The 27,086-nt window shown below is 50.9% G+C and overlaps 1 protein-coding gene across 5 annotated transcripts in view; it reads right to left on the reverse strand.

Moving 5' to 3' along the window:
* VAC14 (VAC14 component of PIKFYVE complex) overlaps nucleotides 1–27,086 on the reverse strand; it is a 65,039-nt gene that overhangs the window by 17,516 nt on the left and 20,437 nt on the right. For all 5 annotated transcript variants that reach the window (XR_005952372.1, XR_005952373.1, XR_005952374.1 and 2 more), the window contains exons 13-14: nucleotides 19,443–19,596; nucleotides 9,049–9,181 (exon numbers count right to left, since the gene is read on the reverse strand). Coding sequence is in view for 2 of the 5 variants with exons in the window: in XM_041400516.1 (XP_041256450.1) it covers nucleotides 9,049–9,181; nucleotides 19,443–19,596 (287 nt within the window). In the remaining 3 variants the exon portion in view is untranslated. The remainder of the gene's footprint in view (nucleotides 1–9,048; nucleotides 9,182–19,442; nucleotides 19,597–27,086) is intronic.

Consider the following 27,086-nt stretch of genomic DNA (forward strand, 5'->3'; position numbering starts at 1 on the left):
AGCTGCTCAAGCTGGTGTGTGCCAGGACTTTCCTTGAGGAAACTTTATGACTTAATGGATAAAGCTATCCTGCCCACAGAATTCTGGAATGGTTTGGCTTGGAAGGGACCTTAAAACCTATCTCATTTCAACCCCCCTGCCATGGGCAGGGATGCCTTCCACTAGACCAGATTGCTCCAAGCCCCATCCAACCTGGCCTTGAGCACCTGCACTGAGTCGTCACTGATGACCTGCAAAGCTTACAAAATCCTGTAGGAACATGTGAGCATCTACAAAAGGCTCACTTGAAAAACCGGCAAACCTCCTCTTCCAAACCCTCCAGGAAAGCAAAAAATTACCTCCCCAAAGCACTTATTTTCCAACTTTTAAATTTGCCAGTGACCCAATGGCAAAACGGATGGCAAATGCAAGTCTTGCCTTGGGCTCCTGGGGCTTCAAGCCCCAGGCAGGAGGCACAGCAGCAGCATCAGAGCACGTGCCTGGCTCCAGCCACCACCACAGCTGAGAGGAACTACTCACGTTCACGTGAGCCCTCCAGAACCTGTTCCCAGAGGGGCACTTACATCGGGCACTGATGTTTTCAGGCAAGCTCTGTTGGGAAGGGGAGGAAGGGTAGGGGCTGGCTTGGGAGTGGGGGAGAACTGTAGAGCAGCAGCAACAGCAGATCCTTCCTTCGAGACGTCCGCTTCCCTTTCAGGCTGACAGCTGTGGCCTAATTTTCAAGAAAACTGACAAGCGCCTTATTTCTCCCCCTATAATTTCTCCTCACTGCAAATAAAATAGGTTAAAGGAGCGGGTGCAAAGCTGTGGCAACAGGAGCTAGGAGAGACTGATCCTGTTCAGGGCATGCACAGTTTGTACAGAGATAGGAGCTGTGGTCCCTGCTCACCCTTCCCCATTACTTTGCTTTAAGGTGAAGAAATAAAAGTGCTTTTGTTCCTAAAAGCATGGCCAAGGAGCAGGTCGCTGTCCTAGAGATGGATGAGCCTTTGGATCCCCATGTAGAGAAGGCAAATTTGAGGGAAAATGGTCCTGCTGGCTATCTCTAGATCTCTGAAAGCAGAGGGATAGACTATGGCAGGAAGACACTCTGTGTTTGAAAGTGAAACTTTCCAGAAGGAAAAGAGGGACTGGGAAGAGGTGGCAGTGTCCCATGGCTCAGGGATAAGCGTACCCTGGGGTGGGAGGTGAAGCTGCCTTGTCTCTTCTGCCAACAACTCAAGGACATTCTGGAGCTCAGGGAAGGAGGTGTCCATAACTCAGTGAGCCCTGCTGCACTTCCTACTCAAGTGTCAGCTGAAAAATACCCCATTGATGCTATGGTTTAGACACCCCAGATGCACCTTTAGTGCCAGGCTTGCCTCCACACCCGCTGCCTCTCAGCATTGCATTGGATCACAAAGCCTGCCCTGCCTTCTGAGCCAGGATCCCTGGAGGGATCCCAAGGAGGGATGCAGCTGAGGAGCCTTGCTCCCTCAAACCCTCCAAGGCCCAAAGATGCATCAGGAGAGCAGATAGATGCTCCTTGCCCTGTCAGGACCCTAAGAGAGCACCCAATGCTTTGAGGGGACCAGCTCCAGGTGCAGCTAAACATGAGGAGCAGCTCATGCATGAAGGGAAGGAGCACTGTATGGCAAGAACTCCAACCAAGGTGGCTTTTGCACAGCTCTGTGCATTCAGTGGGGAGTTGAAGATGTCCCATCCAGAGATATCTGAGGACATCCCATCCTGGGAGCAGAGTGCCCAGCTGGACCCACTGGCTGAGGTGAGCTCTTCTCAGTTTTTAACTGTGTCCTGTGCCTGGGGGATAACTGAACAAGATCCCCTGGAAGACAAGTGGGGAGAAAAACACTGTTACTCAGCTTGATTTCCTGTCCTGGTTCTTCCCTCCACAAAAATGAATAAACCGAGTTGTCACAGCTGCAGAGCCAGAAAAGGAAGAACCATCAGAAGACTCGAGCCCAACCAACAGGATCAGACAGGTTAAGCTGCTTCCCCTTGATGAGGGTCGTCACCCCATCAGCCAGACAAAGAAAATTTGGAAGACACTTTGGGAGCTGTTTGTGCTGAATCCCTGCTCAGCAGAACATGACAGCCAGCAAGCAGGGAAGCTGTGGGCTCCTCTCCCCACTGTCCAGTTCGCCTTCTCCCAGCTCCCTCCTTCCACAGCCTGTTTTTCCACAGCATTCCTGCTGTGATCCTAGGGAAAGTGCTGGGAGGAAGCAGATTTCCCTACCTGGGGACCTGCCCTTTGAAGGAACTTGGCCATTTTGTGAGGGTTTTCCTCTCCTACGCACATTTCCCCTTCCTCCCCTCCACCCTCTCGCTGACCCAAATTAGTCCCAGCCCACGCCGGCACTGCTGCTCACATGTGGTTCCCATTTTTCTACAGGAAAACCCATCAAATCCTTCCAAGCAACTCCAAGTACGGCTGCTCCTGGAGCAGCTTTGGTGGGTTAGCACAGCAAACTCATTTCCAGGACCTGGTGCACCCCAGCTCATCCAGCCCCTGCAGCTCAACGGAGGCACCTCCTGTCCTTCCCTGGGGGTACAGCCCCAGGAGGGAGTGGCCAGGACTGGCCCAGCTCCTGCTCTCCCAGCAGGGATAATCCTTTGACAGAGCAACCAGGCTCCTCCCTTGTGAAGGTCATGCTGTTGGTGACTGCTGGGGAATTGTGACTCCAGACCCAACCTCTACTCTGGTGGAAACTGGGCTTTCCCCCCTCTGGCTCCTGCTTCATGGGGCTAGGACAGTATCAGAGTCCAGAATGATGTCCCAGAGACTCAGTGAAATAAAACCTCAATAAGCACATGCTCCTGTGGGCTTGTGGAGCTCATTGTGTGATGTAAAAGAGACAATTTGAGAGCTGAGGGCTTTTGGAGATACAGTGGGGTTGCTGGCTTCCTTCCAAAATCCCATAGGAGCCTGAGGAGAGCCCGGCGGGCATTCACAGTGCAAGCCTGGAGCAGAGGGAGAATGCAGGAATGCAGAGCCTGTTTTCCACCACGTTGCTGTAGCACCGTTCTGGATCTCCAGGCATGGGTTTTACATGGCAAACTGGGGAGAGAAGGTTTTGGGCAGCAGGGAGAATTAAAAGGAGGCACAGAGGAATGGGCTGGAGACGAGCGAGGAGAAGTCCACTGACCTCTGCAGAACTGGGCATGTTTACCACCCTGCTCCATCACCCTGTGCCTGGCCAGGGTGAGAGGGAGTCCCTCTATCTGCTTTGCAAATGGACAAAAAACCCCACAAAGTAAAAAGCTTTCTCCTGTTCCTCCCCTCGGTGAGGCATGAGGAGGGGGATGGCGAGTGCACAGTTCATTACAGCCGGAGGGCAGGCGGCCAGCGAGCATCCTGGCAGGCAGAGCAGTGGATTTTCGCAGGCTCGCTGCCTCCCGACACAGAAGCTTCCCTTGTAGCTCTCACAGCTGTTTGGATTTTACCCGAGTTCATATCACAGTTTATCAAAGAGGCTCCATTTTTTTTCCCCTTCTTTTTTTTTTTTTTGCACTTTGCTGAGTACAAGCCAAATGGTTCCCGCAAAAACAAACGCAGGTTTTGTTCTGCATTGCAGTGGCACGGAGGGTGGGAGAGAGGAAGAGGTGACACGTGTCCCCCCTCCAGCCCTGATTCACTTGTAGAGGGATTTTCAGGGCATGGGTTTGGCAATAGGAGCAGGAGAGGGCACAATGGCATCCAGAGGAAGGAGGAGGAACGGGTCCTGCATCCCAGCACTGATTGCCTCCAGATCATCAGGAGGTACTGGGGTGTTTGGTCAAGGAAAATGTGTGTCCAGAGGAGGTCAAGAGCATCCAGGCCTGGAGAAGAGGAGGGTTTTGGTTAGCCCCAGCTCCTAAGCCTCTTCCAGCAAGGGGCTGGGAAGTGAGGACAGCACAGCAGGAGGAAAGGACAAGGTTAGGGATGAGGTAGGAGCCAGGATGGGGCTGGGGGGACACTGGCTCATTGCATTATAGAGGCATCCTGTGGTTGTGGCACGACCTTATTACCAAAACAAACACCCACTGGCTCTGTACAGGATCCCCAGTGCACCCCTTGCTATCCAAGCCTGCAGCTAAACCCCCATCCTACTCCCTCCTCACAGCCCTGCTCACTGGGATGCTGGCAGGCAGCCCTTCCCTTCCCACTCTCCCAGACAGAGAGCACGGCCCTGGGAATGCCAGGCAGGCCAGTCCAAAGCGATTTAACACGCACCTCACTGCGGGCCTGCCAAGAGCATCGGATGGATGTCTGTGCTCCACGCTCCTCCAGCCCTCTGCTCCCCTCCTCTCTGACTCCTCATCCTGGTTAGCAGGTTCAAACTCACTTTGTGTCTTTTTCACTAGTTTTTGTGGAGAAACTGGTGTTGTACAGTCGGCCTCAGCCTCTCAGAGGCAGAAGAGCCCTGTCATGCCCAAAAAGAGGGACTGGCCACTCCAGCCCCACAGGCGCTATGTACAGCCCTTCATGCACCCAGTGTGACCTGCCAGTCTTTGCCCTCAGCTCTGCCCTTGTTATCCAGCTCTCCACTGGCCTCATCCCAGCAGGGCTTTGAGATCTCAAGAACAGTCAGAATTTCCAGCCAGGTGAACTTTTCCCGTCTGCTGGAAGTATAAATCTGTGGCCTCATCACGAGACTTGGGATTTTCCAGCTCTGCAGCTAATGCCATAAATTGGCTGAACAATCTTATATGCTCCAGTCTATGCCTTCCAGAGTGGATGAAGAGCCAGCCAGCCCTTCTGGCCAGTCCCCACAGGGTTCAAGCATACCTCCAAAGGCCAAGGACCATCCCCAGTCAAATGGGCAAGTCTCACCAGGTGCATCACATGCCAGGTGGTTGAAAAGTCATGCCAGGGCCTCTTCCAAGCAGCTTAACCTCAGAAAACACCCTGTGAGAAAGTGCCAGGCAGTGGGGAGGTTTGTTTTACAGCTCTATAAACAAGCTGAGACAACCCCTGCGTGCAGGCTGTGCCCGGGGAGCGAAGTGCTGACTCAGGCGTCCTCTCTGCCCCAGGGTGCCACTGCTCTGCAAGAAAATGGCCTTGCTGGGCTTCAAAATTAAGCCCTGAGCTTCAAAGCATCCACACACGACACGCATAGGGATGTCTCCAGCCACTCAAGCACATCCCGTACCCCAGAGGGCTCATTTGCTGTGGCAAGGTACATCAGCCATGAATGTCTGAGCTGTTCCATCTCAGAGAGCAGCAAAAAGCCGGCTGCTTTGGTGCTAAGCTTGACTTAGCCAGTTGAACCAGCTCCTGGAGCTCAGACTGACCCTGGGGACAGCACAGGAACTGCACAACCAGCCCTGGGGGCTGGCTGAGGAGAGAAGACAGCTCCTTGCAAGGACAGCCAGCCCTATCCTCACACTGTGCTCCGAGCAGCAACACTGATGTCCACGCAGCAGGGCTTAACCTCTCCCTTAATCCCCCCATCCTGTAGCGCTGGTACCAACCAACAGGAATTAAATGCAGCCTGTAAATCTCAGTGTGAGCTGAAAAGCTCGGTGCCGCTCTGCTGCCTGCCTCCTGACCGGCCAAGCAGCTTTCCCTCCACAGGGCTCCTGCCTGGAGGACAGCCGTGCTGCTCCAAGGAGCCATGTGATGCTTTGGAAGCTCCTCCGCATTTTTCTGCTGCTCCAAGAGGTCAGCAGCTGAATGGGAATATTTGCTTCTTGCTTAAGGGCTCTGGTGAATCCAGGATGGACATGTGCCAGACAGGGCAATTAGTGAGAAGGGTGGAAGGCCTCAGATGTGCTTATCAAGGTGGGAGGTAACTGATGGTCCTGCCTCTGACAACACTTTAGGAGCAATGTTTGAGTGCAAACATGCCTGGCTTGAGAGGAGAAGGCAGCATTTGGTATTCTTAGTTTTGAAGGCAGACTAATTTTACTGGCTACCAGCCTGAAAAAGGTCACAAGTGACAGTAAGAGAGAATGGACCCCCAAAGGATTGCTGTCAGCTGCAATGTACAAAACTGATGCCAAAAAAAAAAAAAAAAAAAAAAAAAAAAATTAGAAAAAAACCAGGGGGGGGGGTCTCGTTTTGAAGGCAGACTAATTTTACTGGCTACCAGCCTGAAAAAGGTCACAAGTGACAGTAAGAGAGAATGGACCCCCAAAGGATTGCTGTCAGCTGCAATGCACAAAACTGATGCCAAATAAAAAAAAAATTGGAAGAGATCACGGGAGCAGGCTTCCCTTCCTCCTCCAGGGGAGAGGGGTGGGACATCATGAGACTCTATGGGACTTGTACCACTAGAATCCTCTCAGCAAATCCTTTGCCCAGACATTCATGAGGCATGTAAACAACTTCGAAGAGCCTTCTCCTGGATGCTGCTCTTCCTTTCTCACAGATCATAGATGACAGGGAGTTGAAAGGGACCTACATGGATCATAAAGTCCAGCTCCTCCTGCTGGGGCTCAGCTGGGCATGTGAGCTCCACCACAGCCATAGGCTTTCTCTCTGTGAGATCTGCTAGGGTTGAGGGGATCCTAATTCTAAAGCCCTTGGCACAGATGAGGCATTACACCATGGTTTGATGGGCATTGGATCCCACTTGGGAAGGCAGCAGACTGATCCATGTCTTTGATGCACAAAGAGTGCTGGCAGAGGTACCACGTGCTAGTGTTGGGTTATCCCCAGCCTGAAATTCTCTGGATACTTCCTTATGAATGACAGAAGTTTTTGGAGCTCTTTCTCTGTTATTTTGAAGGAAGTTTGTGTTTCCACTTAGCTCCACCCTGTCTTCTCTGGCAAAGCATCTCGAGATACCTACCTTGGCACTGGGGTTACTGATGGCAAGACCACCCATCACAGCCCCTATCTCTGCCTGAGCCAGGCTTCAAGGGTGAATTCTGCCAGTGAGGGCTGCAGGTACTTCTCTCACCCATCTCCCAGCACCAGGCAGGCTCTGGAGCAGTTCTACCTGTCTTGGGGATCACAGGTCCTTTCAGAGCAAGAGATGGTCCCACCTCCTGCAGAGATCACTGGTCAAACCCCACTCCCATCCCCAAGCACACAATGTACTATAACCTCTGTCTCTGTGACTCTGAGGACATATCAGGAGAGTGACTAAAGTCCTTTCAGAGTCAGAAACCAAGCATGAACAAACTTGGGTTGGATTAGAAATAAACTACCTTTAATTGCAGATCCCCTTACGTGACCTCACAGACCTTTGAATTTGCCCACCAGCAACGTGACAGGGAAAACTGCTGTGCTTGAATAAAACCCCTGTCCCCCATTTCCCTTTCCTGTGAACACTAATCCTTCAGCTGGAAATCATTGCCTAAATGTAACAGGTCTATTTTCCTTCCCTGTTTCAGTGTTCCCAGGCCAGCCTGGGAAAGAGGCAGCAGTGGTCCTGGACCACACTTCAGCAGATGCTGTCCCAGTCTCCCAAGCATCCCCCTTGCACTCTCCAGCTCAGGATGAAACATCACCAACATCTCTTAAGTCAAACATGAGGCTGGCTTCTCACTCTGCTGTACAAAACAGCTGAGCTGGCTTGTGGACAGGGGAGGGATGTAACGTGGGAACGCGCATACGGCTTCAATTTGAAAAATGGCTAAAAATAGCTCCATGAGGCTCCCACATTCACTGAGTCTCTCCAGCAAGAGATCAATCTTTGCCAGAGAGTCCTGTAAAAGTTTTTCTCCTCTATTTTCATCTTACTTTTTCTGGAAGCAGCAGAGATGTTAGTTTACACCAGTCTTTTACCTGCCATCGGTAGGTTTCAGAGTTAATCACTGGTACCTGAGGGCATGGCTCACCCTCCCAGAACCACCACTTTGGCTCCAGTCCTGCATCTACCCTATATGAACAACAACATGACTTGACAAAGGACAATTTTTTAAATTTTTTTTTTTTGCTTTACCAGATTTTTTGGGGCATGAGTCACTGTAAAAAGCCTCAGCTTGCTGAACTGCTGTGAGCCAGTCCCACTGCACCTCTGGCTGGCTGCTGGGAAAGCTGGGCCTGCCAGCCAAGGCTCCTCCTGCCAGAGCTGGAGGGAAAAAACTGGAGGTGGCCAGGGTACAGGAGAGCTTTTAAAAGGGACTCTGCCCAGACTCACCCGGTTTCCCTAACACAGCATGAGGCCACTTCCTTGCCAAGGTGGCTTATCCTAGGGGCTGTGCTGCCTGGTGAGAGGAGAGTGGACACTGTGAGTGGGATACTGTCTCTGGGATGAATCCAGACTTAGGCAATAACTGCTGCCACAACTCCACATCCAGCTCAGCTTAGCAAATTTTGGGAGCTCTGCATGCTGTATTTTCCCACCGCAGTGATGGGACCTCTTCATCAGTACCTGGCACACCCCTGTGCCTTTGGAGAGGTCGCTCTCTTCTCCCACAGAACCATGGCTTGTGTCTCATGCTCTCCCCCTGTTCATTTTGATGCCACATCCCTGAAAGCAAGGGAGGAAAACCCAGGGTCCTGCCAGCTGATTCCACCAACCTCCTCACTGATTTCTCCACCTTGCCTCGACCATTAACCCTGTTATTTCCCAGTGAGCTGAGGAATGGATATCCCTTGCCCCAGATTTTATTGCAACAAAGATGACTGCTTGCCAGCTGCCACGACACTTGGCATTCCAGCCTTCACAACATTTGGCTCTCCAGCCTCTGCCACAGCTCCTTAAAAAGCTGAAGCAAATTCTCCCAACTCTATGCATTTGAAACACATGGCTTTGGATGGGCAAGCATCTTGCCAAGCCGGCTGGAGGGACTCACTCAGCTTGGCACTCTGAGTGCAAGCCTGTCTTCCTGCTCCGGCTGGTCTAGTTGTGTCTTAACGAAACAGGCTCTGACAACATTGTTTAATAAGGAGACACTCTGCCTCCGGGGATGGGAGAGAGAAATATGGTGCCTTGACATGTGAAAGGCAAATCCTGTTTGCTCCAAAACCGTTTGCTGGAGAGCGAGGGAAGTTTGAGGAAATGGTTTTGGCTCAGAGCAAATGTAGTACTTGGGCTGCTTGACCCTGCCATCTCTGTCTCACCCATCCAGGGGTGCTCAGGGGCTTCAGCGAGGCTGGTGGGGTGCTCTGACCTGATGATGAAGGCTCCTCTGGTTTCCAGGAGTTTCCGTTCACTGCTGAAGCGCTTGAGCAGGTTGATCATGAACTTGTAGAAGTAGGAGTTCATGGTGGGGGTGGAGGGTGAGCACTCCAGGCCTTTTGTACCTGGGGAGGCAACGGGAGAGCAAATTAGAGCTGCCAGGGCCCTGCTGCCAAAGCCTTGATGAGAGAGCAGACACCCAAAACATGGTCACAGCACTGAGATGATGAGGGTAGGGGCATGGAAAGATTTTCAAGCTTCATATAACCACATCTGGTTGGTTCAAGCAGACCCAGCCCTGTCTTAGCTCTCTCCAGCCCAAGGGAAAGCATCTTATGGTGGTCACAGCCCTGCAAGCAGCACCTGGGGTTAAAATGGGATTTTTGGGAGTTCATCTCAGAGCTATTCAGCTTCAGTAGCTGCTAGAAGAAGGAGTGGCTGAGGCTGTAATTGAGCCAATCCCATTTCCTCAGATAGGGCATGTACACTCATCCCAAAACTACCAGATTGCTGGTGAGTTGAGGAGCCTGTAATCCAACCCCATAAGCCACAGATGCCCTGAGCCCAGTGTGCACATAGTGGCAGACACACACATTCAGCCCTGGGCCACAGCACAGACACTGATTTACACTTGGTGATGTGATTTTCCCTGAGCAGGAGCCACTTGGCACAAGTGTCATATACAATGTGCCCCAGGGCTACCATAAAGTACTGGTCAAACCACAGCAGAGCTCCAGGCTTAGGGATTGTTCTGGTCTGAGACTCTTGGCAGGGGGGGCAGGGAAAGGGGCAGCTCCCAGCTCAGGGAAATATCCCCTCCAAACACAAGAGCAGGGAGCTGGCAGGTAAAGATTGCTTTTCCCACAGTGAAACCCCAGGGGAGATGGTTTATTTAGCAGGACAGCGCTCAAAGCAAATGTTTGGAGAGAGCATTTCAAAGGCGACTTTGCAAAAAGGGGAGCTCTCTTCCTTAATTTCTCCTTCAAAAAGGCCATGTCTAACTGTGGAAGGAGGGAATCCAGCACACACGAGCACCCCAAGGCTACTCTCCACACATTATTTCCATCAGATAACTAAAGGAAACCTGAGCACTTTGATTTATGGATGTTGTCTGCTTCTATGGACACTCAGCGGAGCACGGAGCAACCAATTAAAGATGTAATTAAGCTGCCAAAGCCCAGGAAAGTTGATGGAAAAGCTGCTGGTCTGTTTTCTATCCTGCCTCTCCCAATGATACACAAGAGATACATGCAGGGCAGCTTCCCCAGGTTTGGATTTAACATCTAAGAGAACATACAGAGCCAAAGAAAAAGGAAAATGAAATACAAGGTCATCCTGACCAGAACCCAGTGTCCTCTTCCCGCATGGTGCTCTGTGTTCACCCACCCCTTGGTAAATCTGTAACCCCAAACCAGGCTTTGAAGCAGGCAGCTCCCTGAGCACAAGTGTTCACCATCGCATCAAGTTTCCCCTCAGCTGCAGGGAAGATGATCTGGGCAAAGGAAAAAAAAAAAAAAAGGATCCAGCTGAGCCAATGTGCTCCAAAACAAAGGTGTGTTTGTTCGAAGGCAGGGAGTACCCAGTGTGAAAATGCAGCCGTGCCCCACATGTCGTCACTACAGCTGCTCAGCACTGCTCAAAAGGGAGCAGAGACACGGTCTGGAGGTGACATGGGGCAGCTCTGCCTTCCCACTGCACCTGCCTGCAGCTCAGCCTTGAACCTCCCAGCAGAGCCTGGGAAGGCAGGTGAAGACCAGGCAGAAACTGTCTTTCAAAGCTGCAAAGTGTATTTTTGCCCATTTTCTCAGCAACCCCAAGACACCCAAACCTGGTTGTGCTGCAACACGAGCTAGCAGCAGGTAGGACATCCCACCTTCATTCCCACCAGCTAACAATGCTCCAGCACTGTAGCTTGTCTGGGGGAAGGTCTCATCTTGGAGTTTCTCTCTTCTCAAGACTCCAAAAATAGTCTCTCCGAGCCCCACAGCAGCATCAATGGCACAGTGCTCCCTCCACAAAACAAAGCCAGCTATCTGCCTCATTGTCATCTTGCATGGTTTTCAAACATTACATATCCTAAAAGACATACCAAAGAAAAAACAGGAGGAGGCAGCAATTTTTCACTTCCCTGACAGGACCAGCACTTCTGCTGTGCATGGGACAAAGCTGTATGGAGCTGTATGGCTGCAAGACAGACCAGCCACAAGCACCTTTAGATATGTGCTCTGAAGTGGAGCAGCATCTCCTGCATCTTCAGCTGGAGACTGGGAATGATCTACTGGGTCAGCTGAGTATCCAAAAGCTGGAATTGCCTTGGAGACCAGATCCCAACTAGTCTGCAGGACCTTCAGTACTGCTATTGTCTTCCATCGACTGGCTCCTGAACCTTGGACCCTTCTGCCCAGCCTAGAAGCAAGGAAGCACTGGGATACAGAGATGGTGAAAACAAGTCTGTGCCCTGTTTTTCCTAGAAGAAATCATGTGAGTCTGCCCACTCCAGGGAGCCTTTTCACCACCCTTTGCCTCTGGGAGCACTGAGACTGAACTCCAGAGGGATCATTTCTCCATCTTTTGCCCACCTGGTACACAGCAGCTAGGCCTGCATGTTCCTAAAGAAGGTTTCCACTGTGGCACACCATGCCAGAGCAGCCTTGCCAGTGCTCTCTAGGGCTAATGCTGGGAGTGAAAAACCAGGGTGTTGGAGTCTGCCAGGCTGTAAAAGGCTCAACCAAACCTCAGATGGAGCTTAAACAGGCAATACTTCTTCCAAGCAGGCAAAGCAGTTATTTTCCAAAGCCTCCCAATCCTCCAAACTTCCCGTTTGCTCTGTTTACAGGATGTCTAGGAAGTGGCTGGCACCTTGTGTGCCATGGTGTAACCCTTCCTGGCGTAGCCCCGAGCTCAGCTCGCTGCCCTGCGGGTTACAGCTCAGCACAGTGGCATTCCCAGCCTGACAGAACTGTAGGAGCAGCTTGTCAAGTGTTTCTCTGAAGCACGAGAGACAAGCAGGAAGAAGTGTTAAGAAAACTGTGGCATAATTAATTGAAGCTTGCACCTCTCCCCCTTTCCCTGAAGCAAGACTTTGCAGATCCGTAACCTGCCAGATCTGCTGTTAACGTAGCTGGGGCTGGTGGCACGTCACAGCTCTGCTGCTTTTTTCTTTTTTTAATCTGGCATGGAGGAGGGAGCTGGAAGAAGAAAGATCCGTGCTCAGAGCAATGATGAAACTCAGTCCAGACATCCACTAGAATAGGAACAAATGGGAATTTTGGCCTCGGAGGAACATCAGAGCAGTGAAACACGACAAAAAGCATGGGGGAACTGCAGCTATATGGCCGCAGTGAATCCACATCAGCCTGGGTCCTTGTAATTGAATCACAGAAGGGACCTTAAAGCTCATCTAGTTCCAGCCCCCTTGGAATAGGCAGGGACACCTTCCACTAGACCAGGTTGCTCAGAGCTCCATCCAATCTGGCCTTGAACACTTACAGGGATGGGTCAGCCACACCTTCTCTTGGCAACCCGTGCCAGTAACCCATCGCCCTCACAATAAAGAATTTCTTTCTAATATCTAAGCTAAACTTATTTTGTCAGTTTTACATCATTATCCCTTGTCCTACCAATGGCTACAGCAACCTTCTGCAGCCCAGCATGCCAGGCTAACAAATCCTTTCCCTGGATTCCCTTCACAGACTGGGGTAGAGCCAGGGACACAAGCAGGCTTCTTGGATCATCTAAGTCAACACCAACATCTGTTCCCCCAGCCACGAGTGCCAGCTCGAGCGGAGCACAGCGAATGTCTGCAAACCCCCAGTGCACCCCTGAGTGCTCACCAGCGGCTCATGCTGTTCCCATCGCCTGCGTGGCCACACTATAAATCAACCGAGACAGGCAATTAGGGATCTATATTAAGGCCCTTATAAATATATATTGCACATCACCCTGGAACATTCAGGCTGTCTGGCTGCTTGATGGGCTGAGCTGTGTCAAGACCTACAGTATTCAAAGTGTCCCCACATTGCTCCGGGTGAGCCCAGCAGACTCTGACACTAACTTGGATTTTCCTATCTCAGCCACAAAGTTCTGAACTTCACCCTGGCATAAAACATAACTTCTATTAATTTACTATAATTGGTTTCAAACTAGTCTTAATTAAAACCGGTGTGGACTTGCTTAACTCCACTGAAACCAAATTGAAATAAGATTGGAGCAGAATTGATTCCTTTCCGAAGCGAGCTAAAGCTGGGTAAGCTGGTTAAAGAGTATCCACAAGGGTATTTGCGGTGGTTTAGCTAAAATGATTTACCGCAATCTCTAATTGAAGCAATTTCAGCTCGGATATAGGGAGGGTAAGCTAAGAGTTGGCGAGGCCAAGCATCCTTCCCACCCGAGTGCTTTCCCCAAGGCATCATGTTTCCAGCTCAGCCCAGAGAATGATCTCCCTCAGCTCTTCTGGGAGCAACAGGGATAAACCCGGCGGCAGCCGGAGCTGGTCCGTGAGCCTTCAACCCGCCCGAGCGCCAGCGGCGTGGGAGTCGGCACTGCCAGATGGTGCTCGGCGAAACCCCGGGCAGCGACGTGGGAATCTGCACAGCGTCTCTCCCCGGCAGCCTTCCCCAGGATGTTTTGAATTTTAGCTTTTGCAAACACAGAGTGGTGAAGCCTCACGGAGCAAGATAAAAATAGAGCCGTAAAAAAAGGCAAATCCTCCCCTCCTCCTCCCAGAAAGCCGGCGCAGGGCGTAGCTGGAAACAGATGTGAACATGTCGGCAGCTCAGCTGGGCTCTGGAAAACCTCCACTCTCCCCTTTCCAGAGCACAGGATGCTGCTGACGAAATAAACACACCAAAATTCCGGATTGCACAGCCAGGGGCTGTGCTCAGCCTGGTTTTGCGTGGACACACATGGATGTTTCTCCCCATCCTACCTGGCTAAAGGGTTTGTAATGGGTTTGTAATGGTGTTACGGTTGTAAGGGTTTACATGGATTTGTAATTCCTGAGATTTCAACATCTGGACAGAAAGGGGATCCCAGACAGGTTGGGGTACATATTTTGATGCCAAATCAGGCTTTTGCTGCTCCTTGTTCTCCCTTTAGGGTCGTAAGGGTTTATATGGATTTGTATTTCCTGAGACTTCAACATCTTGACAGAAAGGGGATCCCAGACAAAATATGGGGTACATATTTTGATGCCAAATCAGGCTTTTGCTGCTCCTTGTTCTCCCCACCTTATGCAGAGTCTGTGCTCATGGCTGCCTTGGAGGAAGGCAGCAGGCAATGATAATCCTGATGGTTTTCCTACTAAGGTTAGCAGTCTACTACTGCCCCATTTTTCTTTGCTAAGGTAAATCAATAAGCAAAAATGCAGCAAGGGTATAGCTCAGACATTGTTCAGGAGCACAAAGTACCCAGCAGAGAAGCAAACCAGGAATGGTTAAGCTTCATGGTGAGCTTAGAGTGGGTTGAGGCTCCTGCATGGAAAGGTGAAGTATACGTAAGACAACCTGAAGGAATAAGCAGCAATGGGGTTTGCTGGGCTGTTTTCACACCAATATTCTTTCTGCTAGTTTGTTTTTCACCTCATTCCTCACCTCACCCCACAAATTCCTCACATCTTTGGGAAACTGAGGCAGCCCAGCAAAGTAACTCCAAAGGAGGGCTTGGCTGCAAGTGATTTATCTACACCACCAACTTCTCCTTTGTCCACCACTACAAATCAGTAATCCCAGCTGTTATTTGGGAATCCCCAGGCTTTCTGGCTGGCTGTATGCTGTGACCATCTCAGGAGGGATGGATACCTGGAGGCACGCCAGGCGAGTTAACACTACATCTGGATGGTCTCTCCTGGGGCTTTCCACAGCATCCCAGCTTGGCTGTTACACTGCATCCAGGAAAACAAACAGATCACCCTTTCTCTCAAATTCCTCTCCTCCCCAAGAGGCAGAAGAACATTTTTGACAGTCAACACTCCTGAACAGCTTTATGCCAGTAGGAAAAGAGATGCCACAAACACCAACATCAGGAACCACACTGCTGAGCTCAAAGCACTCAGGACAGCCCTCTTTTCTCTTGCCTGCTTGGCTCCTCTGCTCCCTGCTGTCACCTTCCTGACTCTGACTGCTGAGCTCGGAGAACTCAGGACACCCTCTTTTCTCTTGCCTGCTTGGCTCCTCTGCTCCCTGCTGTCACCTTCCTGACTCTACAAAAACTGTTGGAAACTGACTCCTACAAGAGCAAGTGGTTAGTGGTGTGACATCATCTGCCTCACTGCCTTTTGTGGGGAGGATGAGTAAGGAAGGGTTTCACTTTTATCCTTCTCTAACATTGGAAATAGCAGTTTAGCAAATCTGAGCCACCTGATAAGAAGCCACCTTCTCTTTTCTACCTTTCATGGACCTCCTGCACACTACAGACTCTCATGATGCTTGCAGAGGCTGCCCTAACATTTTACAGACTGTCTGGAGGTGGACCTTGCCATACGCTGCCACCTCTGCAGATCTACAATGACACAATTGAAGCAACAGACAACGAAAAGGGAGTGGTTTGGCTCACTGAGATTAAAATCCCCCCCAGGATATGTCGAAAGTAAACCCCTAACACAGAATATCTCCACTCTGGAATGCTGCATGTTCTCCAAGGGGGATACAGCAAGACTGAACTCAACAGACTACATTTCTCGGGGACTTCTAGCAGTCTCCTTCAGAGTAGTCCACTGACTCTAAGGGATATCCATGGTCTGCCAGTGGAAACCAATGACCTCAGGCACTTCAGTGACTCCACACATGGAGTCAGACTCCCAGTAAACATCCTATAGCATGAGGTACTTAGAGGGTGCAGCACTGTCCCCACCACCTCCGGCAGGAAGCCAGGCAGAAGAGACCGGACCAAGCTGGAGAGGAAACAAAGGGCTGTAACTGCTTCACCTTACAAAGCTGTGCAGAAAGGAAGGAAGAGATGTGTGCAAGAGTTACCCTGTGCAAAGCAGCAGCTGGTCTGGCATCCTTTTGGAATGAGTTTTTGTCTCTTGTGCAGAGCAGAGCTGTAGATGAGGCTGGAGGGCTTCCACCTATGGTATCATGGGATGGTTTGGGTTGGAAGGGACATTTAAAGGCCATTTAGTCCAACCCCCTTGCCATGCACAGGGACACCTCCCACTAGACCAGGTTGCTCAGAGCCCCATCCAACCTGGCCTTGAACACTTCCAGGGATGGCACTTTACATCTCTGGGCAACATCTTCCAGTGCCTTGCCATTATCACAATGAAGAATTTCTTCCTAATACTTAACCTAAAATCACTCTCTTTCCTGTCCAGTTTTTCTGGAGACTTTTCAGGCAACGGAAGAGGCTCTAAGGTCTCCCTGGAACCTTCTCTAGGCTGAAAAAGCTCAACTCCCAGTCTGTCTCCTTATCAGAGGTGCTCCAGCCTCTGATCATCTCTGTGACCTCCTGTGGGCTTGCTACAACAGGTCCGTGTCCTTCCTGTACTGAGGACCCCAGATCTGGATGCAGTCTTCCAGATGGGGTCTCACCAGAGTGGAGTAAAGGCACAGAATCACCTCCCTTAACCCGCTGACCTCGGTTACAACCACTCTCAGGTCATCTGTTACTTGTCTCAGCTTCTACAGGGTTGGAAAAGACACTCCCAAAGCAAAGCAGGCACTGGAATCCCACTGTACTGACCAGACTGGCACTCATACAATCACTCCAAAGACTGGGAAGCTCTTGGGCACAACCCTGCAGCCTCTGTCCCTTGAAAAGTGGGCATAAGGTACCAAGGAGACATTCCTGGAGGCCAAAACCAGCCACGCTCTCCCAGGGCAGTCGGAGCAGTCAGGAGGAGATGCTGGGTCTCCCCGGCAGTGCTGAGCTGGGCTGGCCCCAGTTCATTGTGCTTGGAGAAGGCGTTGAGGGCAGCTGACCTTACGTAACCGGAGAACAAAGTGGCTAAATAAAAACTGGAGCTGGGAACGGGCTGCGGAAGTGGGACACGGCTTTCCTGACTAATCAACCAGCATCTGAAGGAAACCGAACTCAATGGCAGGGAAACAACTGCATAAACACATCCCAAGGGAAGAAAGGGAGAGAGAGGAAACGCAGGGAAGACCATGGGGGCACTGGCCCCTTCCACCTCCACTCCTGCCCTTACTGCTTGGCTAGCAAAGCCTGGAGCACCAGGACAGAGAGCACAGCAGGAAATCTGCCACGAGCTCAAGGATTTCAAAGGGTGACCTTGCTTGTTTACCTGCAAAGCCACCAACTGCACATTTGGAAGGGCCTCTGGGACAGGAGAGGATTTGGGCTGGGATAGCTCAGCAGCTCTCCTCCCACTGCTGTTTTCAATGGCAATCCAGTCTGAAGTGGATGAAGGGAATGGAGAGATTTAATCCTGGGGAGAAGTGCTGGGACCCTGCAGCCCCCACTCTAAGGGGGCAACAGCATCCATCCTATTGTCAATACAGCACTGTCTGAACCACAGCACCCTAGGGAACTATCCCAGTACAAAACCAGTGACTCCAGAAAGGTGTACACCCTCTCCCTGTTGCCAGCACCTCATGATTTTTGCCTGGGAAGGGCAGAGTTTTGGCTCACTTGCTCTCACCACCAGGGACCACACTCAGACATGGGGATTTCCACTGGACACCATACTGCTCCAAAAAGTCCTCCCTTCAAGCAATCCTCTGGCAAAAGGAGTATTTTTCAGGAGCCTCTTATTTTCCAGGCATAATCCAGGAAGGTCCTGGCCCAGCTCTGACCCTCAATTTCCCTGGGGGAGCTCCCCAGCAGCCCATCCGGTCTCAGCCTTGGGTGGTCAAAGCCAGACGGGACCGGGGCCATGACAAACGCCCAAGGCCAATGAACCAGCTCCTTTTTCCCCTCCCCAAAAACATCTGCCTTTGGTTAAAAGCCAATGACCCTGCAAAACTCAGCTCCAAATAAATTCTTAAGGAACAATTTTCTGGTACATTATAGGGAAGAGGAAAATAGGTGAGGAAGCCAGAGCCCACTAGGACCTGTGTGGGGGCAAGTTGTCCCACCGTGGGGCAACGGGAGCTCCAGCTCCAGCAGATCTACTCCAGGAGGGGAGAGCCAGACTCTTTTTAAAGGTTACACTTGAGTAAGTGAAGCCAAGTTGCTCTTCCAGATAGCTAACAGGGGCCACGGCAGTCGTTAGGATCCACGCCATCCAGCCTGCTATTTTTAGATCATCCAGAAGGAAGGAAACCTCAGACAACCATCAGTGCGAGCTGAACTGCAGCTCCTCAGCTGCTTGGCCAGCACTGCAGGAGCCGCTCCACCCAGGCAGTCTCACTTCTGACAGTGGGAGGATGGATGAGACTTGCAGAAAGCTTGGGGAGGTCACCAGCCCTGCAGCCCTCGCCTCTCCATTGCAGAGATAAAGCTGCCAGCAGGAAACAGGTAGATCCACAAAAAAAAGAAAAAAAAAAATCCCACTCTGAACCAAAGACCTGAGCTGGTTGCTGGTGCAGACGTTTATAAGATCAGGGAGGGGTGTGTGATCCAGGATGTTGAGAGAAAACAAAGCCTGGGGATGGGAAAGCAAAGCCTCTCACTCTGGTGGTGATTTTGCAAGGCCCTGTGGCTGCATCCTGTGCAGGGAGAGGCAGCCTTGGCTCAGTGCTCGGCTTGCAATCCAAAGCTCACATGAAACGTGCTTTTGGCTGGGACGACCTGGCCTGGGGAGTACAGCAGGGAGGCCCTTAAATAGCAGCAGAGGAGGAGAAGGAGAAGCCAAGCAACTGTAAAGCATGAACCACAGACAAGGGAAGGTGAAAAAAATTTCCTCGTGTGCAGGGATAATTAATGAAAGGTTGTTTTTTTTTTTTTTTAATCTCTCATGTCCCCAGAAAATAGGATCGTCCCTCTTCATCTCTCTCCTGAGGTTCTGCCAGACACTTAGAGCAACATAACAGTTCATAGCCAATGTGGGCAGCCTGGCACAGGGATCCCTCTGCAGATCTATGGACGTTTTGGAGATCTGGGATTGCAGCCAGCATCTCATCCTGCACTGATTCTAGGGCTCTGAGGGCTTTTACAAGGAGAAAAGAGACTGGAGCCCAAGGTTCCATAAAAAATAGGACAACAACGACATCTCTCCACACTGGCCTCTGGAGCATCCTGCTGCTAAACTGAGCCCTAAATCCCCAAAACAAGAACTACGGGAAAGAGCAGTAAAAATAAAAGCAGAGCCCTGGTCTGGGCCATGGCAGACTCGATCCCCAAACATTGCTGGGTAGGGATGAAGACATTGATTTATTACTGTAAAATAAGCTTCTCCTTTCGCCTGAGCAAACCTGACTGGTGCCATGGAACATGGAGAGTGCCCAGGAGCAGGGAGGCATGGAGCTGTGGCACAGGGGCACTCACTGGAAGAGCTCAGCTGGCCAGCCCTGGCTGGGACATGAAGCTCCACCGGGCCAGGTCGCACATCGGAGCCATCGGAGGGACCGGGACCCTCCTCTGTCTGTCCTGCTGGGGAAGAAGCGATCTCAGCCAGCAATTCCAGGTCCTTCAGGATAACCTGCGGAGAGAGGGATGGTGCAGGGTGAGCTTCCCTTCCAAATCCACATACAGAGAGGGTGGGGTGGGAAGCAAACACCAAATCCCAGCACACTGAGAAAGGTATAGTAAAAGAGGGCTACCTAAAAAACTCCAAGTGGAAATTTCAAATGTTTGCAGAGGGGATGGGGAAGGAAAGACAAAAGAGAAAAAACACCCAGTTTCTGCTCTGAGAGTCCTGAGGAAGCATATGAAATTAAACCAAATTCACACAACCAGGAATAGGGCTTGCTTTCCCCTTGTCCCACTTTGTGGAAGTCTGGGATTTGTGTTCCCTTCATAACCTCAGATCTGGGATAATCCCAGCAAGAGCACAGGGATGTTCTGGGGGCACACACCAGCCAGCTCCCCTCTGCAAGGCAGCATCCCAGGGAAGGCTCAGCTCAGGATGTCAAGGCAGAGCTGCCATTTGGATTTCATAGCTCTGTCTTTCCAGAAGTCACCAAATTGGTCTATATATAGCGCTTCTGGAGAAGTTATTACTGGGTGGGTTTTTTTTCCCATTCTCAACCCTTCTCGAGTCTCAGGCTATTTTGGGTCCCCCTTCATTCAAATGTCCTTGGGTCGAAATGTTTCATCAGCCGTCCTTGATGCTCTAAGTGCAGCGGGGCTGTGCAGAGCAAAAAAGCTGCCAAAAAGGGTCAACTGCCACGTCTTTACCCCTCAATATCTGGCAGAGCACATCCCAACCACCCTCTGCTCACCAGCACAGTATCCCAGGCTTTCCCTGTGTTCTCACAATGCATCTTTCTGAAGAGCTGCAGTTATATAGGAGTTTTAGTTTCTGAGCTAACACAGAAAACCCCTCCCCCTGGAAAAACAAAAAGCCAATTATGGATTTTTTTTTTTTATTTAAATCATGCTGGAAAACACAACCCCTGAATATCAGAAAGAGGAGCTGGGTTTTTCTTTTGCACAGATATCTTAAGCTGAGTGCATTTTTGGGGCTTTTTTTTTGTAATTAAGACTGATTTTCAAGCCCCCAGCAGCCTCAGAGCAGGCAGTGTAGTGTCTAGGCTGTGTATGGTGTAGAGGCAGTGGTGAGGAAGCAGCCTGCCACAGGCACCACAAGGCTCCAACACACTTGGGAAGACTTGTGCCTATAAACATGATTAAGTCTCAATTCACAGCTCCCAAAGGCAGGTAAAAAATAAAAGACAACAACTAGTACTGCTGTCCCTGAAGAATGCAGAATCTCTGTGATGCTGTCAAGGCTGGGAGCTCACTGCCAGTGTGGGAGGACCCTGCCATCACCAGCCTTCACCCTCTTCCAGGGAGAGGAGTCTGTGGTCCCTGGCAGAGGGGAGACCTTGGTCCTCTCTCCCTGCCTGGATTTCAAGCATCTGTGGCTCAGACAGAATGATGATGGCTGTGTTTTGTTTCAAGAGGAGGATGTCTCTGAGCAGAGCTCAGGCTGCCTGGTCTCCTGAAGCCCTGTGTAGGTTCTCTAGTGGCTAATCATGTGACCCAGCTGAACTTGCAGCCTTTGAAGAGGCACCAACTTGGTTCTCAGGCTCTCACAATGGGGAAATAACACCCATGAAGGCTTCCAAGTCATGTTGGCTGAAACTGGCAAAGGAACTCAGGGCTTGGCTACGAGCGCTGGCAGTCAGGCAAGAGCCAGGACTCTCATTCATGTGGTGCATTTTGCCAAACCCAGCACAACCAGGAGCTGAGGCCCTGTATGGTTGATGTACAGCATGACCTGGCCACTCATGACTGCCTTCCTGCTGCACTCACTGCTGCCCTGGTACCCCCACCCAGCCACATCATCCGGCTGAGTTTTCACCAGCAGCTCTGACAGCTTCAGGAAACATGACCAAGGCCCCAGGCTAAGCAAGAAACAACCCTGCTGCATCCCGAAGCTCTCAAGAGTCATGACGTGAGGTCAGATCCTTAATCCAGCCTCTCAGAGCTGTGTCATGAGCCTCATCTCAGAGATCCTGCTTGGGATCAGGATGCTCTGGCCAGGGTAGCCAGGGCAGCAGTGACCAGCACCACTGGAGGGTAAGCATGGACCTTGCAAGCTTTGGAGAGGTTAAGGAATATCCCCCCTGTGGCAGGCTACAGGCAGGATGTGGAAAAAGCAGCATAGGCTGAATTTTGCAACTGAAAAACATGAAGGAAGTAAGAACCAGGAGGGATCAGTACATGAGCATTGTGAGGAAGAGCAGGCAGCAAAGACCTGGGGTTTTCCAGCCGTGGGAAAGAGGCAGGAAGCTCCAGCTCCCGCTGATTCTTCCCCGCATGCTCTGGAGAGGGTTCCCAGCTGGGGACAGAGGAAAGGCAGGAGTGCTTGGTATGCACTGCACATCCCCGTGCTAAGCAAAGCTGGAGCTGGCGGCTGGCTTTGTGCGAGCCAGGAGGCTGTAAGAAAGCAATATCCTGCCATTGCCATGGCAACGGCCGGCTGCGCCAGGAGCGAGCTGGTCCCATCCGTCAGGAACCCAGCGGCCCTCGGACCCGACAGGGCCAGAGCCCTGCCCAGCTGCCAGGGAAAGGTGTGATCCTGACAGCCAGCCTGGAGGATCAACCCCCAAGGGCGTTTTCCTGATCCCCAGGGGATTTCTGGGAAGGTTTTCCAGTGGTGATGAGACATAGGACAGTGTGCCCTGCTGTGGGCAAATGTGTGCCTGGTTAGTGTAAATAGGAAGAGCAGCATCATGATGGATGGGGAGACCTGTCCGATGTCTCAAGCCATTCCCAGCACAGGGATGAAGAGCAGCATGGAAGAGGATGAGCTCTGGGTGGCCAGGGAATGAGAAGCAGGTTTTCAGACAGTTATAAATAAGCAGCTATTTCTCCTCTCTGAGAATAGGCAAGATTTCTCCCTGCATTGCCTCCAGAGCATGGATTTTGAGGGCACACACAACTGTCAGCTTCTCCAGATCTAGGTCAGGTTAATTTGCCGCTTGTTCTGGTTGAACGGAGCCGAGACCAGCTCTGCTGGCGGTGGCACGGGGGGAAGCAGCCCTGGATGGTGTGTGCTGGATGGGATGCACCTCCCTGTGTGTGCAAAGAGGTGCCTCGGTGCTCCTGGAAGAGGTGGGGCATTTGCCTCTCATCAGAAAACTGTGCTGGCCCCAGCCCAAGGCAGAGGAAGGGGAGGAGACCCCAAATGTGCTGCAGACCCCTGGGAGTGAGACTTAGCATCCCACAGCACATGATGACCACTAGAACACCAGAGCAGGCTGCAGCAGCAGCTCCTGGGACGCATGCAGCAGCAAGGGTATGGACTGGCTCCTCAAGGTGTTGTCCTTGCTGGTATTTACAGATAAGCTGTGAAAAAACTGAATAAATTAAAATGCCTGTGTGCAGCAGGGAGATGCTTCTGGGTGGCCTTGGATGTCCTAGTGGACATCTAATATTCCCTGGGCAATGAAATGGGGCACTCAAGATCAGGTTGTTCTTGCCAAGGAGAAGATGGGAATTCAGCTGAAGCAAGATACTACCGAGACAGAAAACAAGAACATTAAGGCTGCAAAGCACTTCAAAGGGGACCAAGAATCTGGGAGGCTGTGGAAAACCTCATGGCATTTCCAGGATGGGCAACACACAGGTGGTGGAGAGGCCCAGTGGGAACAAGGAAAAGCCAAGGATGCTGCTGGGTGCTTCCTCCTCCTCCTCCACAACATAAATGCAGCCTCATTTGTTTTATATTTTTCCTCCTTCCAACACCTTTAGCTGTATCCAGGGAAGGAGGTGAGCATGGGCAGGCAGTCCTGGAGCCAGGAGTGGCCAGGAGCGAGGCTGGCTGAGCCCCAGACACACAGAGTGTGAAAAGCAAACTTGCGTCCCCCCCCTGCCTCCACCAGCTTTAAAGACAGAAAAAGAAAAGAAAACCCACCATTAATCTTCCCACACCAATTTAACCAAATCTCTTTTCAGGTCCCCGACACAGCAACTTTTATCCTCTGATCTTGCCAAGATCTACTTTTTTTGCCTTCCCAGGAGAGGATGGGGAGCAGACGGAAGGCAGAAGGCCTGGGGGCTTCTCCTCTGCTCCCCAGGGCAAATCCTGCCAGGTCACGCTGACACATGCTCACAGCACCAGCAAATACAGCTGGCAGTGGGGGAAGGCATTTGGTAATAAAACTACAGCCATCCCAAAACAAACTGCAACCTGAAAACTCCCTGCCCACCCTCCTGCTTTTATAAATCCCTCACTGTCCCTGCTGCTGGGGGTGTGAGGGCCAGGCCTGCAGCACCCAACACTGTCACAGCTCAGAGCACCCCTTTAAATGTGTTTAATTAGCGCACGGGGAGCTTAACATGCCACCTGATGCCAGTCAGGGCAGGATGCCAAGGAGGTATTTCATAGAATCATAGAATCCCAGAATATGCTGAGTTGGAAGAGACCCACAAGAATCATCAAGTCATGGAATCCTTAAGGTTGAAAAAAAAAAAATCTAAGATCACTGAGTCCAACCGCCATGCTCACAACCAAGCCATGTCCAAGTGCCACAAGTGCTGTTTCTTCATGCATTGAAGGGCAGGGAAGGATGCAACACAGGTCCAGCTGGTGGAATGGGGCTGGAACAGCCTTGGAGTATCCCTTCAGGCCATGCTGTGGGAGGCTGGATGCCTGCAAACCCTTGAAACTCAACACCCACAGTCCCAGAGCTCATGACAGGCAAAGGGTTTGCTTTTATTTGCTGTCTCCCACCCACCACCTCCCTCTGCACGCAGGGAACCAGGCACCCAAAGCCCAACTCACCAAATCTTGCATCCTACATCTCCACCCCACCCTAGACCCTCTCCAGGTCAGCTTCCCAGGGCAGAGATTGCCTGTCCTCCATGGCAGCCAGGTTTCTGTGGTTTTTGTCTGTTCCATAACTTCACCCAGAAATGCTACAAGCACCACCTCAAGCCCAGATTGCCAGTTTACCCCAGTTGCTCACTGTACACATAAACTGCATATACATATGTATATGTAAGTTAGGAAATTGTGGTCTGAAACTGGGGCTAAGCCAAGAAGCTCCCTATGGATCATACTCCCCACAAAGAAACTTCCTATTTCTGCAGGATGCAGCACATAGATAATTGTTAAACCAGGTGGTCTTGAGTCCACTGAGAAAGCATCACCCCAACTTCTGCTTACAGGCTGCTTCCACTTACTGCAAACCAGGCTAACCACATTTTCCACTATCTGATTGGAATTATACCCACTTCTTTTTACCCCATTTCAGTCCCAAGCTCACACTCAGGGTCCCTCTTGAAAACCAGTTGCCTCCTTGCTTCAGTACCTCATAGCTTTGAGTCTCTCTCCAGAGAAGCTTTACCACCAAAAAAAGTTTAAATAAAGTCAGGCATACATATATTACAGTTCTCCTCTTTGCAGTCTTTAGCTTACACCCTCTGATTTGCATCAGGTCACAAGATTTCAGCTGTGGCAGATGAAAGGCCAGGAGCTGGAGGACAATGGCTCTAAACCCAACAGAGCAAAGCTCCAAACCAAGCCACACTAAGACAGCTATTTGCTTTGGCACAAGCCTTTGTTCAGCGCCATTGTACTGGGATCGGGTGCGACAGGACACGTTCGCCAGGATTCAGTGTGACAGCAGAGCTCAGAGCAGGACAGAGACCTGGCTTTGAAACCCTGCAGTGCTGCAGCAGGACATGCAAAGGAAAGAAATGACTATCAGTATACTACTATCCCAGGGTTTTCTTCTCTTCTACCTTAATACTGGAAGCCCAAAATGGGGCAGAATGTTTCAGCTTCTTGTGGGAAGTTGACTGGAGGGCCATGTAGAGGTTCAAGTACATCACAGAGTCACATAATGGTTTGGGTTGGAAGGAACCTTTAAAGACCATCTAGTTCCAACTCCCCTGCCATGGGCAAGGACAATTTCTGCTAGATAAGGTTGCTCAGAGCCCCATCCAACCTGAACACTTTAATGGATGGAGCAGACACATATTCTCTCAGCAACCCGTGTCTCACCATCCTCACATGGAAGAATTTCTTCTTAGTAACTCATCTAAACCTGCCCTCCAAAGTCAGCAGTAGCCAAGGCTTAGTTCACTCTCTCTAGAGAAGGTCACCAACTCTTGAGGCTACTTCTGAAGGAAGTGCTTCTGTACTCAAAGCCTTGCCCAGCCACTGCGCAGGTTTTCATGTTAGCAGAGTTGAGGAAGCCAGAGTCTATCCTGCTTCACGTCAGACACCAGCTCCACCTCATGCGTCATTCCTGCATGACTCAGACAAAAGTCCCAGCACAACTTTCAACCCCCAACAAGACTGAGGGGAGCAGATAAGCAAACAGGAACATGTTCAGCCATAAAGAAACCACTCCATTTTGGAACCGGAAAAAGGAAAACAAAGCAAAGAAAGAAACTGAGTAGCGTCACTGCTTCACAGTTTTCTCAGAGATGCCTCAGCTCCTGTTGTGTTCACTTCAGCTCAGTGCCTGGATCCATTCAGAATCCAGAGAACTGAGAAGCTACATCCAAAGCTGTCTTTGCACCATGAACTTGCAGAAGGAGGTAATCTGAAGAACACGTCTTCTTTTCAGCAGTGCCTATCAGCAGTGGTGCCTTTAGCCTGCAGGTGGAAAGGTCCCACTCACTGCTCCCAAACAGCATTTCCTAACTTTTCATCTTCCCTACCATCAGCTTTTCAACCAGGGCAGCAAGGCTCTTACAGACGAACCAAGCAGACAGTACAGAAAAATCCACTCCCAGCAGGATCTGGTTACGTCTTGTAAGGAAGTTTTCAAGCACATCAAATTTTAAGCAGGGCTTTTATAGATTGCCTTCAAAAGCAGGTCTCAAACGCAGGACAGAACATCTCCCTGTCAGGAAAGCACAGGAAGCAGCATGAGGTGACGCAGTGCAGCAGCACAGCATCTGACAGCCAGGAATCCTGGATCCTGACTTGTCTACATATCAAAGGGAACTGCCTGCTTCAGCTTTGCTCCAACTTCTCTGTGCTGCCTTTGTGAATCTTAACTACGTCTCTTGACCATTTCTTTACTGGCACAGGAGAATTGGGTAGGAAGGGGAATAGGAGAGATGGCAGAGATGACTCAGGACACTGCAGATGCATCATGAGATACTGGCCCCTGTTCAGCACAGTGGAGGTGGTGCAACACCCTGTGCTACTTGAATGACAAAAACAAGGGTGAGAACTTAAGGGGCATGGATCTGGCTCCATCCAGCGTGAGTCTTCCTTTGCTTTGAGCTTGATTATTTATGGCAAGTGCAGAGAGAGACTGAGAGCAGCTCAGCAAGACAAGACCTTAAAAATAAGGTGCCTGAGCACAGTCTTTCAGTCTGATGCACAGACTAGCACTGACCCTCCAAAGCCAGATTGTCCTTTGGTGATGAGCTGGTGACAAAGAACTGCTCCAGGGCACATCAGCAGAATGACAGGTAGCCTCCAAACTGTGTACAGGGGTCAGAGGAACTCTAGGCACTACAGAAGGATGTTCAACCTTGCTGGGAATAAAGATG

The sequence above is a fragment of the Onychostruthus taczanowskii genome, unplaced genomic scaffold, assembly GCF_017590055.1.
Source record: "Onychostruthus taczanowskii isolate IOZ18803 unplaced genomic scaffold, ASM1759005v1 scaffold18, whole genome shotgun sequence".
NCBI lineage: Eukaryota > Metazoa > Chordata > Aves > Passeriformes > Passeridae > Onychostruthus > Onychostruthus taczanowskii.